Genomic DNA, 17,222 nt, shown 5'->3' on the forward strand with positions numbered 1-17,222 from the left:
CTCCATCTCTAAGTCCGATTCATGAATTATGTCTCCTTTGTCTCTCATGTAAAATTGTGCAGTATTTTTATCTCCCTCTTTCTCTCCCCCCATCTTCTGGAAAGCTCAGTTGTGGGGGGGGGGGGTAAGGGGGATCTAAACCTTTTTTTCTGTAGGATCAGGACAGCAAAATTCCTGATAAAACCCTTTTCCCCTTCTCCCTCTTCCCAATACATTGCGCCTAGAGTTTGTGCCACTCTCACCAGAGCCCGACTGGCTCGGCGGGAGAAAGTGATTCTGTAGCTTTAAGGTGCTGCTCGTGCAAAAGTACCACCGGAGGCGGGAGCCACAGCCATCCATCCGCCCCGCGGGCAGGCAGGCAGGCAGGCTGGCAGCAGCGGCTGCTCCGGCTGCCGCCCGCCGCTGCGCCCAGGAGCCCGGGGGGTGAGGGAAGTCACTGCCCTCCCCTTCAGTCCTCGCCCCTGCCAAGCCCTCTGGACCCAAAGAGGAGTGAGTAGGGGTAGGCAGGCCATGCAGCTTTAAACCATGTCCCAGCTCTCATCTTCGTCGTCCTCCTCCTACACCAAGAACGGGATTGCAGACGGGCGGCACTCCCCCGACTCGCAGGTACCTCCTCCTTCGCAGGCTTTCGGAACCACCTCCATCTGCCTCTTGGCGTGCAGTACCCTCAGCCCTGCGAAGCAGCAGCAGCAGCAGCAGCAGCAGCAGCCTCCGCTCCCTACCTCCTCTTCTGCCTCCTCCCCTTTTTCTCTTTCCCCTCCCTCTCTTCTCCTGTCCCTCCTCCTCCCTTTCCTTCTCTCAGTCTCTCGCTCCAGCTAGAGGAGCCGGCTGGCTTCCCCCCTGTCCGATGCTGGGAGCTCCTGAGCCAGCTCCTTCGAATCTTTGTTAATGGATGTGGTGGGTGTTTGAGGCTCCTTTTTTCGTGTGTGTGTGTGTGTGTGTGTGTGTGTGTGTGTGTGTGTTTTGGGGGGCTACTTGGGTTCAGGGGTTTGGACCCGGGAGCTGCCTGGGGCTCATTCGGGTTGGATGAGTGGTTAGCCCTCTCACTCCTTGGCCTGTGACCCTGCCACTTAGCCGCAGGTCCCCTTCCTCCCCCAAGTCCTCATCCTCTTTTCTCTTATCTTGTCGAGTTCAGGTGGCCAGAGGCACCACGACCCGGAGGAGCAGGTTGAAACGATCCGATGGCAGTACCACTTCGACCAGTTTCATCCTTAGGCAGGTAGGAAGAAGGAGCGGGAAGGAGGAAGAGGAGGAGGAGAGAGAGAGAAAGGAGGAGGAGGAAGAGAAAGGGGAAGAGGAGGAGGAGGAGGGGGGAAGCAAAGGAGAAGGAGGAGGAGGAGGAGGGAGAGAGAAGGAAAGAGAAGAGGAGAAAGAGGGAGCAGTGCACCTGGACCAGGCAGTCCGGGCTCCCCAAGCTGGTGGGGGCGGGTTCAGAAGTGGAAACCTCGCGGCCGCCTCCACGTGTAAGAAGGCGGCTGTCGGTCCTTCCTGCCCCCCCAAGCAGACAACACAAACACACGCCCACCTGGGGCTGGGGCTAGTTGCTTCTTTAAGGCTTTGCTTTTGGAACTTTTCTTTCCACCTTCTGAGACTCAGTCTCCCCCCTCCTCACTCCTCTCCCCAGTCCAATTCTTGTCTCATGGTTTCGGGGGAGAATGTCTTTAATCCGGGAAGTGTATTTGTTCCACACTAGAGTTAGTTTGTGTGCGGATAGGGAAAGAGCTCAAAGACTCTGGAAGGAACGAAATTGAATTTGTTTGGGGGATCATGAACCCCATAACTAGAAGAGAGTCGGTTGTCTTCCCTTGGATTTGGAAAAGCATCTTCGGAAGATGTGGCCTCCCTCGCCATTCTGAAAACAGTTGTGGATAGGGACCTTTTCTGATTTGGGTCACAGACCGTCATCTGGGATGCTGAGGGTGGAGTGTTTTTGTGTGCCTGTGTGTGTGGGGTGTCTCATTTAGACCACTTAACCTGGTTCATGAGGGAGAACCAGAGAAACTAATTTTCTTAAAAGTTCGTTCTCAGTTTAGGAAAGCTTCATTGCTTCCCTTCATTTGAAAAAGGGTTTTCAGCTCTGGATAAAATTGTAGTAGGAGAAATCTGATGGACAGTTATCTTACTGATTAAGGTTTCTAGTAGTACTTCTTGTTTTTTGGAATTTGAATATGGAGTGTGTCGATTATATTTCTTATTGCCAGGAAACAAGGAATGCTTAGAGAGTTTTGACTTTGGTGAACTGTCAAATTATATTCATTTTTTGCTATAATTGTGTGGCAAATGAAACACTCTAGGGATGCCACATTTTTGAAGAGACCATGAAAAGGTGAGTCACCTTGACTCCCTTATAGCGGCTTTCATGGTGTTTGCTCTGGGGTTACTGCAGGGATCTGGTCATCAGCACTAGGAGGCTCTTTATCCCCTGCTCTGCTGTGGATTGCTCCTGTGACCTTGGGAAGTTACATTTCCCACTGGTCACTCAGTTTCTTGTGTGATGTGTTTCTAACTTCTGATTGTCAGTAGATTTATTTTTTTTAAATTAGCCCCAAATTGAAGGTGGCTAATTAACATTGCATGAATCTGAGATTAAAAAAATCAAATGGAGAGCTCATGTTTGAGGCTTATTTACAGATTACTTAATGTTTGCTTAATGTATTATTTAATGTAATGCTTCAGCTTTCTCAGAAACAGAGGTTTTATCACTCCACCATTCTTTAAGCATTAGGTGTGCATTATGTGTCCCCAGTAGGTAAATACATTTTGTATTCGATTATATATTTTCCCATTTTCACCATTTATTTATAAAACACATAAATGTTCATCTTTGAAAAGAATCTGAGCATTGAAAATATGTTGGTGCTTTCTGGTATTTATTTTGTAGATGCCTATTTTTAGGAGTGTTTTATTGATGCAAACTGTTGGAAGCCCTAATTATACATCAGTGATACCTCTTTTCATATTACCATGGCATCCCATGAACAATTTGGCTCAAACTTTCCTTTTTATCTGTATCTTGACTTCACTCTTTTATTGCAAGCTGCTGGTTATAGCACAAAGATCAATATTCTTTCTCCGATTCTGGTTTTCTTCCCCAAGTTTATTAAAAAAAAACCCAAACTGCTGCACGTCAAATATTTTCAGGCTAATTTCATCTGATATACATCTTTGTCAAAAATATTTCAGATATCTTTCCAGGAAAAGACTTTGTCAATTTAATAAAATGGACTCTTTTAAATCTAGAAAATTCGTTAGCTTAGAAAAGCAAGAAAAAAATAGAAAACTTGGTTCACAAAAGAGATTACTTATACATTCTTCCTGTTTATTTTCTGCACAGCATAGCTGTGCCTACCAAAATGGCTTCACAAAGCTGAGAAATTTCATTTTTCTTCAGAAGAGACCAAAAGTGGTAACATGAATTTGCCTTGACATTATGGGATGAAATTGAACAGTGGCCCTACCAAATCTTATTAGGAGACTCTACACTAGGACATTTTAGTCACTTTAATACATTTGTTGAATGATTGAATTCTTAATATTTGAATTGTTGATACACTGGAAGATCTATTATGTAAATTCCATGAATTTTGGGTAATCTGCACCATGTTAATGGTGAAAACAACAATTCTTCCTGCTTTGCCTTGGGTCTTTTTGGCTTATGAAGTAATTTTCCTCTGAAGAGCTCAGGATGCTACAGTATGATCAAAATCAGCATAGAACCTATATAGTCTGTGCTTCCATCTAGAGAGCTATTCAGTTGTGTCTCCTTTAAGTTCGATCCAGTTCACAGCTGAGAGAATGGGGTTGGCAGTGAGCAATGGAGAATGACCTTTTGGGGATGAAGTTGAGATTACCTGTTGGGAAGCCCTCATCAAATCTTAAATCTCTCTTCTTATGCCTGTTGTAAAAACAAAGTGTGTGAGTGTATATCGTATGTGCTGTACCGAGGCCTGAAAACATTCAAGGACTTGCAGTAACTATCTTTTAGTTTTTGTAGCGTCTCATGAGTGTGGCTTCCCACATTCCCTAAGGTAACATTGACCTTGTTTCCTGTTTTGTGAGAACACCAGGAGGCAACTGTGAGTTCAGGAATTTGGGAGTAGCTTTCTTTCAAGAAGAATCTTTCAAGAGAATCCAAAAGAAAGCTTCCAAAAGGGTTTCTTTCAGCAAATGTCAGGAGGACTAGTTTTGTTCAGCCTATGGGAGAGAACCATGAAAGGGTTACTTAATATAATGATCTTCAACTATACTTTAACACTTGGAAATGATCAAATTACAGAAGGATGGATTAAAATTATTTTCAATAAAGTGGGGTTTTCTGACAAGAGGTTTGTCAGATATTAACACTGGGTTTCTAGTGGAGGCTGTAGAATTTTTTCCTGGAAATCCTTTGAAATAGGTTATATTGTGTTACCTAGACACAGAAAAATTAATTTGTTTACTCTCAAGAATTCTTCCAGCATTCTGATTCTGTGATCTAGGTATGATAGAAAGATCATAGGATTTGGAATTGGAAGGGACCTTTGAGGTCAGCAAGCTTAACTGCCTTGTTTTAAAGGCTAAGAAATGTGATAGTCAATCAGCAAGGATTTTTTAAAAGTACTTACTATGCAACAATCAATCAGTAAACATTTATTAAGCACCTACTATATGCCAGGTACTGTGTTAAGTGCTGGGAATTCAAAGACAAAAAAAAAAGAAGTAATTCCTGGTCTCAAAAAGAGACCTTTTTTTAGGTGTCACACATATGAGAAGACCAATTTGACTGGACCTTTGAATAGGGTGAGGGGAGGGGGGAAAATATTGATCTATAATGAGGCCAGCTGATTAAGTTGCTGAGTTTTGGTTGTAACACTCCTCTCTCTCAAAGTGGAAGTCATTACATAAACATTTCTCCCATGATCTTAAAAAAAACCAAACCACCACCACAATTTGGAGTGAAATGACTTGACTCAAGTTATATAGGGAGAAAGTAGTGAATCTGAAACCCAAGACTAGGTCCTCTCACTCTAAATTGTTGTCTTTTTGTTTATAGGTTATGTTGTCAAAGGATAAACTTTAATAGTGTCTGATTTTAAAAAAATCTATTTTCTCCCCTACTCCAAGAGGCTAACCAGTTAGTAATGATATAATAATATGGGTAGAAAAACAAAAACCCAGCAGTGAAATTAGGCTTCCTAATTAACTAACAGACTGGGATTTTATAATGGACCACTTAATCCAATTTTGAGCACTGGGGTCAGGTGAACCTCAAATTTGGAGGCTAGAAGACACTATTTTTCCATGGTTTGTGAAGGAGCCAGATTGTTCTTTGGGGGCTCCTTCCTTGGTGATAATCATAGACCAACTTAATCCTGAAGAAATGCAGTTAATTGAATAGAATACATTAGAAAATTTTCAGTGTCACCTTATTTGGGGTTAAGGTTTTTTTTTTTTAACTTCCAATTATCTTATGCTGGTATAATGCTCCTGAATATGTATGATCTCTTATCCCTTATAAATAAACCTTGGTAGACCACTCTTGTGATCTGAAGCATGTGATGAAAAGGGTAAGAATAGAAAGAGGGAGTGGATGCCAGCCAGATCCAAGTGCCCATTTGCATTTGCAGATGGAATTGAATGCAGTAGATATTTGAAATCATGATGTCAACATGCTCAGGGGTCAGGAGGCTGCAGGAAATATGCTGTCTTGAAAGTTTAGGCCATAGTAAAAGATAAATGTCATTAGATTGTAAGCTCCTTAAGGGCAGGGTCTATCTTTTGCCTTTTTATATCCCCAGCACTTAGCACAGTGTCTGGCATAAAGTAGGCACCTAATAAATGTTTATTGAACTGAATAGGGCCTCCCCTATGACTTCTAGGAGAAGTTGAGTTCTCTGAGAAGCTGGCTCAGATTAGGAAGACTTAAGGATAGTCAATCAGTTATACTTGGTTCACTGAGCAGAGCACAATCTAGTATATACCTAGCTTTGTCAGAACACAATGAGACTGGATGCGCCCATCTCTTCTGGTCAGTAGAATTTGATATCCAGGTCAATTCCTAATATACAATTAAGGCACAGAATCCTTATGTGCTGTTATTTTGGTTCATTATTGCAGACAAGTTTCTTGGCTAAAACTAGAGCTGGAAGGAATGATAGAGATCATCTACTTCAAACTCAAATGAGGAAACTGAGTTCTGGAGATGTGGAATGATTTATTCAAGATACCATAATTGGATCATTCAAGACATAGCAAGGATAAGGCCTTGGGTCTCTTGACCCCCCAGGTGTAATTCTTTCTCTTCCACGCTGCTTAAATTCTTCTTAAATAATCACATACACAAACTAATCAAAAGAAAATAGAAAAGAGAGATGGAGCTTATTAAAATTAGGCCTGGGAATGTATTAATTTAGATGGTTGTTCTAGAGGACTCAACGTTGATTGCATAATCAAAAGTGTACCTCGTTCAACCTATGATTCATTTGGGCAAGTCATTTAGCCTCTCATTTCAGAAGTTCATATATGGATGTATGTATTTTTAAATTTTCTTTGACAGTCATTTAAAGATTGTAAATCAGTGGAACATTTTAATGATTCATTTCCATTAGCAGGGCTGGAAGTTTTTACTCCATCTATAAATATAACTTCAATGTGACTTTTGAGTTCCTTTTTCTCAGAGTGGTGCAACCTGGTGAATGAACTTCTAGGAGAGGTTTATGTTAGCTTCCTCTCCAAATTCTCTACAGCACACCTCTTCCCAAATTGAGCCGTGATGGTGTGAGAAAACACTCTCTTTGGCAAGATATACTTGCAGTCTTACTATTAGACCTGAATAGAATTAGCTGAAAGTAGGAAACTTATGATTCAGAAATCCAGTTACTGGGCAGGCAGTAATTTTAGCCTAACTCTGAGCCCATTTTCCTGTCCTTTTGAGTTCAGTAAATCCTATTGATTTGCAGGAGACAATTGAGTGAAAAACCTGACTTCTAGCACTCTAGTATAGAACATTACATCTCCTTCCCACCCTCTTATTTCCCTTCTTCTGGTGTTTTGGTATGTAAGACCAATTCTGACATAAGTTTATATCATTTTAGATAAATTATGAGAAGTAGCTTTAAAATTAAAAGATGAAATTTCCTCAAGTTTTGCACAGGGCCTTGCCTCTAAACAGTTCAAAATACTTTCCCCTAAGTCTAAATTGTCTTTACACGGTCCTTATATAGCAGAGGACAGATATGTCCCATGTTCTTGAGAGAGAAAAAAGGCCCAGAAAAATAAAGTAACCTAGATGGCTAAAACCATTCAGTAGAGCTGGTACTTGTGGTAACCCAATGCTTTGGATCTGAATACAATTAGTTGGGAGTTATGCCTGTCTTTTAGGCTCTGATGAGCAGGAAATGGCAACCAAAAGCACCCTCTGAGGGCTTGGCTATTTCCTGGTCCCAGGCTAGAACATCAGAGGTGAAAGACAAACAATGGATCATATATTGCAAGCTCCCCTAGACTCTAACAGATGCCTGGGGAGCACAGGGCATGGAGTCTATTCTTCCCTATCATTAGACCTACACAATTTCCCAAGGTTTTGAACATTCTGAGAGATGGTGGGACATGGTTTCCTCATTGCTGATGAAAGAGAATAGGGTACTTTACCAGTGTGTAGAGGGCAGTGGCACATTCCCATCTCTCAGCATAAGAGCAGTGATTTCTTCATTCCTCCTTCAATTCCCAACCCCCTCCCCCACAATGTTCTTCCCAAATGAGAATGTACTAAAGTGTTAAATCTCAGCAGGAGCTTGGATACAATCCCCAGTATCTTCCCACACAAACAAAACTGATTTACTCATCTGGGTCCTTTTTGGGGTTTTTTTGGCCTATAAATACTTGGTTGTACTAGTATTTTTATGGATAGGAAACCAGTGAGCCAAGAAGATTCTGCCATAACCTTGGAAATGTAATGTAGTCTCTCCTTTAGCCATGAAGTACAGTAAAATCCCACTAATTTGAACTAAGCTCATAGTAACTATGGGAAAAGTAAATCTGTTTTTTTGTTTGTTTTTTTTTGCGGGGCAATGAGGGTTAAGTGACTTGCCCAGGGTCACACAGCTAGTAAGTGTCAAGTGTCTTAGGCCAGATTTGAACTCAGGTCCTCCTGAAATCAGGGCTGGTGCTTTATCCACTGTATCACCTATCTGCCCCAGGGAAAGGTAAATCTGAAGTAAGAAAAGCTAGTATTTTAAAATTATTAAAATAAAAAATACATATATATATATATTTGCTTTCAAGTACTTAGAGTGACAAAATGCTTGAAACTAGTACATTTTGGGGACCTGCTGTAATGAATAGATAATAATCATGATATTTATTTCTATGTACATGGTACTTCTAATATAAATGAAAAGTTTGTTCTAAATGGATTACTTGTGATCCCTTGAAATCTTTTAAATTCATTTACTTACACATAGCAAAATCAACTTCAGTGTAACCTCTGTCCAAATTAAAACAAATTGTGGGTTATTAGAGTATAGATTGATGAGATTTTCTGTATGAGTGCTTAAAGTGGAGGCAATGATTAGGTTCGAGCCATGATAACTAACCAAGCTATTGAAGACTGTAATTAAACTATGATGATTTTTCATGAAACACAACATTCACTATCTTGTTTTCTTTTTCTTGCTTAATATCTTCCTCTCTTTGGTGATGGTATTCTTTTCTAGGATTATAGCTAAATTAACTGTTAAATAGAAAGTCATTTTCAAACAGTTTTAAAAAGAATATGCATTTTTCTCAGATAATCCAAGTGTAGCAAGAAACAGTAAACTTTAATCTTCTCAGTGTTGATAGTTATGGCAATGTTTCTGTTTAACCACTTTCAGAAGTGCTTTTAAATATATATGCATATATATTATATGTAAGTGAAAAGAAAATAGCAATGCATAAAGGTTTATGAGGATGAGAGGAAATACATTTGCTTTGGAAGGCAGGAGACTTAAGTGCAAAGTTCTCAAAATCCTCAAACAACCCGTTTATTTTAATAAGGTGCATACACACATTTTGATTAGTATAAATTTAGCAAGGGGCAAAGTGGGCAGGTCAAAATGACTATTGGTGGCAAGTGACTAAAAACTGGTTTCATACATGGCATATACTGAGATTTATACCATTTATTTATGAGGCAAGAGACTTAGATTTAAATTCCCCTTGACTAGTTGTTTGACCTTGGATGAATGTTTGACTTTATTTTTTCCTTTTTGTCTGGAATGTCTTCCCTTTCCTATTTGACTGTTGAGTTTTCATCCATCATTTAAAATCCTACTTAAATGCTACCACTTTATCTGTGAAACCTTTTGTAATCTGCCTTTTTAGTAACAAGTTTCCCCCTCAGGCTGCCTGTGTGAAGCACTTTGTTTTGAATTTCTATAATGTACCTATAATGCATTCTTATGTGTTTGTATTTTATCCACCTACTAGAACATAAGCTTCTTGAGGGAAGAGACTCTGACATCTAAATTTTGTATAATCCCTAGCTCCTAACATGGTACCCTGTTCATAATAAGTATTTAATGTTTATCGAAATATCAGAGGACCATGGGCCTCAGTTTCTTATTTGTAAAATGGGTTTAATAATGCTTTGCTTAACTGAAGGTGAGGTAATTTGGGGTAGGCCAGATATGTCCATCCGTGATAGGTTCTGGAAAGTACAGTGGCATTGGTTGAAGAAAAAGTGGGGTAGTATCAAATTTGGATAGTAGATTAAGTGACAAATACAAACTGAAATAAAAAGTGTGGCAAATTGGGGCAGCTAGGTGGCTCAGTGGATAGAGCACTGGCCCTGGATTCAGGAGGACCTGAGTTCAAATCTGGCCTCAGACCCTTGACACTTACTAGCTGTGTGACCCTGGGCAAGTCACTTAACCCCAATTGCCTCACCAAAAAAAAAAAAGAGAGAGAGAGAGACATAAAAAGTGTGGCAAATTGAGCAAAAATGGCTCCAATCTGACTTGCTGATAACAATGTTGGGTGAGATGCAAAATTTAGATGACAAAAGATCCTTACCTTCAAACAGATAAGAGAAAATCGTAACTGAAAAGTGCACACAAGACGTGCTGAGTGAGAGCTGACTAGGAGCAGTCATTATTGGGGAAATTAAGAAAGGTTTCAGAATGGAGAAGGTGGGATTTCACAAGTAGTGGTTTAACAAGTTGGGATAGGAGCACATCATTCCTGGGATAGGGAACAGCACAGTCAAGGCATGGGGCTACAAAAGGAGCTCAGGTACATAGGTATAGGAAGGCACTGTATTTGACTAAAATGTAGAGTGCATGTAAGAGTAGAGGGGAGCAGTGTAGAGAATTCTGGAAGGTAAGTAGAATTAGCTTGTGGAGGGCTTTGAATGCCAGGCTAAGAATGGGGAATCTCTGATAGATTCTGAATAGGGGAATAGCAAGACCAGATCCAAACATAAGGACAAAGTTTTGGAGGCCACGTGTTTTAAGAGGCTACAGAGAGAAAGAAGAGCTAACAAAAGAGACAGAGAACCAGGAAAATGTGGTGTCTCCAGAAGCTGAAGAAGGGAGTAGTTAACAATGTCAGATTTTGGGAGGCATTGGTAACCTCTGAGAGAAGATTTTCAGTAAGAATGGTGGGGATGGAGGACTGATTGTAATGACTGATGAAGGGGTTGGGGAGAAAGTGGAGGCATCATGCATAGACCACTTTTTTTTTAAGGGGAATAGGAGAGATATGAGATGATAGCTGAATGGAAGTAAAAAGGTTGAGGAAAAGCTTTTTTACAATATAGGAGGGCCGTATATGTAGGAGTCATCAGAAGAGAAATTGAACATCTAGGAGAGAAGATGGTGGCTGAAGGAAGACTCTAGAAGAGGAAGGAAAGCATGGGATCAAAAGAAGAGATAGCCAGGAACAGAGAGATATTTCTTCCTCAGAGACAAGAAGGAGGAGGAGACAATGGGTAATGGAATGAAGAAATGTTGAGGAGTGTGTGGAGAGAAATTGATGGAGATGTTGTTAATAACTTCCATCTCCTCTGTGAAGTAGGAGGGGATATGGGAGGAAAGATGGGTTGAAAGCTTGAGGAGGGAAAAGGTTTGAAGCAGGCAACTGTGAGGAATGAGAAGAAGGGAGTTATCAAGAGATAGCTATGCATAATTTCCCCCCCAAAACCAAACAGATTTCTATAGTGGGAGAAATGGTAGGTCATGAAGCTAGTTATACTGTCCTATAAAAGTAAAAGAATTGGAGGCAGCTAGGTGGTGCAGTGGATAAAGCACCAGCCCTGGACTGAGGAGGACCTGAGTTCATATTCGACCTCAGACACTTGACCCGTACTAGCTGTGTGACCCTGGGCAAGTCACTTAACCCTCATTGCCCTGGGGAAAAAAAAAGTAAAAGAATTGTGAGGGAGGAGGGAATGCAGGAAGATTATGCAGCCCAAGGTTGCTGAAAGTGACTTTTTCCCTTTGGGTAAAATTCTAAATAAAAATAATAATAATTTTAAAAAGAACAAATCACTTTTTAAAAAGGTGACTTTTTCCTAATGGTAATCACTTTTTATGGGGTTGAGGAACTTACTTGGAACAATTATTCAACAAACATGTTACATGAACTCAATTACAAAACACTTTTTACACAAATAAAATTAGATATAAACAATTGAAAAAATATCAATGCTCATGGATAGGCCAAACTAATATAATAAAGATGGCAATTCTACCAAAATTAATTTACTTATTCAGTGCCAAACCAATCAAATTACCAAAAGTTATTTTATAGGGCTAGAAAAAAATAGTTTAAAAATTCACCTGGAAGAACAAAAGGTCAAGAATATCAAGGGAATTAATGAAAAAAAATGCAAAGTAAGGGAGCCTACTTGTACCAGATGTAAAACTATTTTATAAAGCTGCAATCATCAGAATTTGGTAATGGCTAAAAAATAGAGTGGTGGATCAGTGGAATAGGTTAGGCACACAAGACAATAGTAAATGTCTATAGTAATCTACTGTTTGATAAACCCAAAGACTCTAGCTTATGGGATAAGAACTCACTATATTGACAAAAACTGCTGGGAAAATGAAAAATAGTATGGCAGAACCTAGGCATAGACCAACATCTTATACCATATACCAAAATAAGGTCAAAATGGCTACATGGTTTAGACATAAAGGGTGATAGCATAGGCAAATTAGGAGAGGAAGGACTAGTGTACCTGTCAGATCTATGGAGAGGGGAAGAATCTATTCATTTATTCATTCATTCATTTTTCTATCTATCTATCTATTCATTAATTTATTTAATCATTCATTAATTCATTTATTTATCTATCTATCTATTTTGAGGGGAAGAATTTATGATCAAAGATGAAGTAGAGAACATTATGAAGTGCAAAATGGATAATTTTGATTACATTAAATTAAAAAGTTTTTACACAAAACAAAACCAATGCAACCAAGATTAGAAGGAAATCAGAAAGCTGGAAAGCAATTTTTACAGCCAGGGTTTCTGATAAAGGCCTCATTTCTCAAATATATGGAGAACTGAATATAATTTATAAGAATACAAGTCATTCCCCAGTTGAGAAATGGTCAAAGGATATGAATAGGCAGTTTCGATATAAATACATTAAAGCTATCTATAGTCATATGAAAAAATGTTCTAAATCACTATTGATTAGAGAAATGCAAATTAAAACAACTCTTGAGGTACCACTTCACACTATCAGATTGGCTAATATAAAAAAAAGGAAAATGATAAATGTTGGAGATGTGGGAAAATTGGAACACTAATACATTTGTTGGTGGAGTTGTGAATTGATCCAGCCATTCTGGAGAGCAGTTTGGAACTATGCCCAAAGGGCTATGGAACTGTGCATATCCTTTGACCCAGAAATACCACTACTAGATCTGTATCCCAAAGAGATCATAGAAGAAGGAAAAGGACCCATATGTACAAAAATATTTATAGCAGCTCTCTTTGTGGTGGAAAAGAATTCGAAATTATGGGAATGCCCATCATTTGGGCAATGGCTATACAAGTTGTGGTATATGAATGTAGTGGAATACTATTGTGCTGTAAGAAATGATGAGCAGGGGGCAGCTAGATGGTGCAGTGGGATAAGGCACCAGCCCTGGATTCAGGAGTACCTGAGTTCAAATCTGTCCTCAGATGCTTAACACTTACTAGCTGTGTGACCCTGAGGCAAGTCACATAACCCCAGTTGCCTCACAAAAAAAAAAAAAAAAAAGAATTGAATAGAAGGCGATTTAGATTGGGGCAGCTAGATGGCGCAGTGGATAGAGCACTGGCCCTGGATTGAGGAGGACCTGAGTTCAAATCTGGCCTCAGACACTTAACACTTACTAGCTGTGTGACCCTGGGCAAGTCATTTAGCCCCAATTGCCCTGCGCCAAAAAAAAAAAAAAAAAAAATGATGAACAGGAGGATTTCAGAGAAACCTGGAAAGACTTACATGAACTTATGGTGAGTGAAGTGAGCAGAACCAGGAGAACATTGTACACAGTAACAGCAGTATGATGATCAACTGTGATAGACTTAGCTCTTCTCAGCAATACAGTGATCCAAGGCAATTCCAAAAGACTCATGATGGAAAATGCTCTATACCTCCAGAAAAAGAACTATGGAGTCTGAATGCAGATCGAAGCATACGATTTTCACTTTATTTGTTGCTGTCGTCTTTTCTTCCTTGTGGTTTTTCCCTTTTGTTCTGATTCTTCTTTTACAGCATGACTAATATGGAAATATGTATAGCATGATTATAATGTATAACCTGAAAAATTTGGAGTTCAAAATCTTATAAAAATGAATGTCGAAAACAATCTTTATATGTAATTGGAAAAAAATATTATCAAACTGAAAAAATATCATGTTTCAGTCTGTGTTCATTAAATATCAGCTCTTTCTCTGGAGGGTAGATAGTTTGCTTCATCATTACTCCTTTGGGATTGCTTGGATCATTGTATTGATAAGAATAGCTAAGTCTTTCATATTTCTTCATCGAACAATATTGTTGTTATTTTGTACAATGCTCTCCTGGTTCTGTTCACTCCACTATGCATCAGTTCATGCAAGTCTTTCCAGGTTTTTCTGAAATCATTCTCCTTGTCATCTCTTATAGCACAATAATATTCCATTACTATCATATACCAAAACTTGTTTAGCCATTTCCCAACTGAAGGACATCCCTTTGGTTTCTAGAATTGCCATTTTTTAAAAAAAATCATTGAAAAATTGAATAAATATAAACACTTTTAGAACCAAACCTACCCAGTATTTTATTCTAATGGAGTTTCTGACATATAGTATATATTACGGGGAGACTTTAATACAGAAGATGGTGCTGCTGACTTATTTCTATATCGTCTGCGTGCTTTAAGATGTTTTCCCATAACTAAACACACCTATAGTTTAAGAAGAAACTGGATGGTCTTTTGTTAGATCTGTCATAGAGGCTATTCTTTTTCAGATATAGGTTGACCTAGTTGGCCTGGGAAGTCACTTTCTGCTCTGAATGTAGATGTCACAGAATTTTAGAATCTCCATCACTTAGTCCCACATTTTAAATAAATACATCACCAAGACAACCAACTGATGTTTAGGTTGCAGTCTGCCTGTGAAACAGTTTTTCTTTTCTTCCCCTATGTGCCCAGCTATCTGACCACTGTAGAAATGAAGCCTGTGACCTTGGCCTTATTAGCATCGTATTTACAGTAACTAGCTGAGCAAACTGATCCAGACCTATATAGAGAGAAGTTTATATAACAGACTTTGATCTTTGAGATTAAAAAAATGACAGAGCAGATTGTTGCGGTTTTTCCCTTAATACTATACAATGTCAAGAGACCTAAAGGAGTACCTTGAGCTATTTGATTGCTTCTATGTGAAGATTTTACAGAAGGACCTATGCTAGTTGCAAAGGATTAGAAGGCATGGATGCATTGCAAAGTGCATTAGGGGAGATCATAGATACATCAAAGATCATGGTATCATAGATCCATGGCTAAAAGGGATCTTGGATTCCATTTAGTCTATTGTTGTTGGATTGCTTCAGTTGTGTCTGACCCTCTGCGACCCCATTTGGGGTTTTCTTGGCAAAGATACTGGAGTGGTTTGTCATTGTTTCCTTCTCCAGCTCATTTTACAAATGATGAAACTGAGGCAGACAGGGTGAAGTGACTTGCTCAAGGTCACACAGCTAATAAGTGTCTGTGGCAGGATTTGAACTCAAGAAGATGAGTCTTCCTGATTTCAAGCCCAGTGCTTTATTCACTGTGCCACATAGCTGCCCCTGATCCCTTGGTCCATTTAGTCTGACTTCTTCCATTTTGCAGGTGAGCAAATTGAGACTTATCAAGATTAAGTAACTTGCTCAAGGTCAGATGGTACAGGCTGCAGAAATGATATTTGAACTAGTCTCGAAACTCTAAAGTCAGTGTTCTTTCCATTGTACCACAACAGAAGCAGACCTGTTGTGGACACCTAAAAATCACAAATCAAAATGATTCATTCATTTGCTTTGAAACACCTGGATGTCTGTGATAATTTGTAAGGGAAGGAGTAGGGAATAATTTATGCCTTGTAGTAATTGATAATATTTCTTCCTTCTGTAGTTCAGTTAAAGAGATATTAGAAGGCTTGGTGTTCAAAAGAAGTAAAATATTAGGGAAAAATGATGTATAAAATTGTATTTTTATGTGGCAGGTGCTGCTCAACTATATTGGAGAGATTCCCTAGGGGATAAAAGTTAATTATCAACACACTAGTGTAGGGAAAGAAGTAGGTCAGCTGAAAACATATGCTTCTAATTTCAGAGAGCTTCAGGAGTAACTCAGTTTGGGGATGAGTTTCATTTTTTAAGTGTTTTAAATGTTGTTTTATACTGTGGTATATAATAACACTTTAATTTTCAATTCAATTTTTGATTTCCATGTTAATTTAATTTAGTGGAATATTTATCTGTGCACACAGATGGAAATAAGTGAATGAAAAATTACCCTAAAAGAAACTTTATCATAACTACATTATAGTTATAATACGCACTATTAGGGTCATTATTACTATTATTTCAAAATTATTATAACTGTTCTCAGTGCTTTAAAAACAGTATGTGAGGAGATGAATTTTGTTTTTTTCAGTGTTAACAGTTTAAGAATATTTCCATACTAAGAAATGCATACTTCCTCTTAATGTCCCTGTTTCTATCAAGGGAACCGCTATGCTTCCAAGCAACCCAGGTTCACAACCTGTCTACTTCTTCTTGTCATTAGGCCCATATATCCAGTTCAGTTGTCAAATCTTGTCATTTCTGCTCCTACAACATCTCTCATAAATGTTCGCTTTTCTCCATTCATGGTCGCAAGCTCTCATTACCTTTTGTCTGGAGTAACTGATCTCCCTGCCTCGTCTTGCCCCACTCCAATCCATCCTCCACACAGTTGCCAAAATGATTTTCCTAAAGTGCAGGTTTGATCATGTCTGTCCCCTTTTCAATAAACACCACTGACTCTATAATATCTCTGGAATCAAGCATGAAGTCCTATTTTGGTATTTAAAGCTGTTTACAACTTGATCCCAACTTATCTTTCAGCCCCATTATCATTATACTCCTTCATTCATTCTATAAACCAGCCTTCTTGCTTTTCCTTATTCATGGCACTTTATTTCCCATTTCCATGCCTTTGCTCTAGCTGTATCTCATGTCTACAATATACTCCCCCTCACTCTACATGTTAGAATACCTAGTTTCTTTCAAGATTAATCTTGAGGGGGGCAGCTAGATGGCGCAGTGGTAAAGCACTGGCCCTGGATTCAGGAGTACCTGAGTTCAAATCCAGCCTCAGATACTTGACACTTACTAGCTGTGTGACCCTGGGCAAGTCACTTAACCCTCATTGCCCTGCAAAAAACAAAACAAAAAAACAAAAACAAAAAAAATTAATCTTGAAGGAGTCCTTGCTGGTCCACTTTAATTAGTTAGTACCTTTCCTCTGAGATTATTTCTAATTTATCCTATATTTGTTATTTGCACATAGTTGTTTGTATATCGTCTTCCCCGTTAGATTCTGAGCTTCTTGAGGGCAGGGGCATCTTTTTACCCTTCTTTGTATCCACAGAGGTTAAAACAATGCCTGGCACTTAGTAGGCACTTAATAAATGCTTGTAGACTTGACTTGAGTGGCACCTTCTTCATGAAAACTTTTCTAGTCCCCTCC

General features: G+C 39.1%; 1 protein-coding gene across 2 annotated transcripts in view; it reads left to right on the forward strand.

Moving 5' to 3' along the window:
- The first annotated feature begins 372 nt into the window (after positions 1–372).
- CACNB4 (calcium voltage-gated channel auxiliary subunit beta 4) overlaps positions 373–17,222 on the forward strand; it is a 351,173-nt gene continuing 334,323 nt past the window's right edge. Inside the window, exons 1-2 of one of the 2 annotated variants that reach the window (XM_043992572.1) lie at positions 373–606; positions 1,136–1,219. In XM_043992572.1, the coding sequence (XP_043848507.1) occupies positions 526–606; positions 1,136–1,219 (165 nt within the window). In that variant the 5' untranslated portion in view covers positions 373–525. Of the gene's footprint in view, positions 607–678; positions 898–1,135; positions 1,220–17,222 lie in introns of those variants that run through there. The other variant, XM_043992573.1, reaches the window with a different exon arrangement.

This window comes from Dromiciops gliroides, chromosome 3 (genome assembly GCF_019393635.1).
Source record: "Dromiciops gliroides isolate mDroGli1 chromosome 3, mDroGli1.pri, whole genome shotgun sequence".
In the NCBI taxonomy this organism is placed as follows: domain Eukaryota; kingdom Metazoa; phylum Chordata; class Mammalia; order Microbiotheria; family Microbiotheriidae; genus Dromiciops; species Dromiciops gliroides.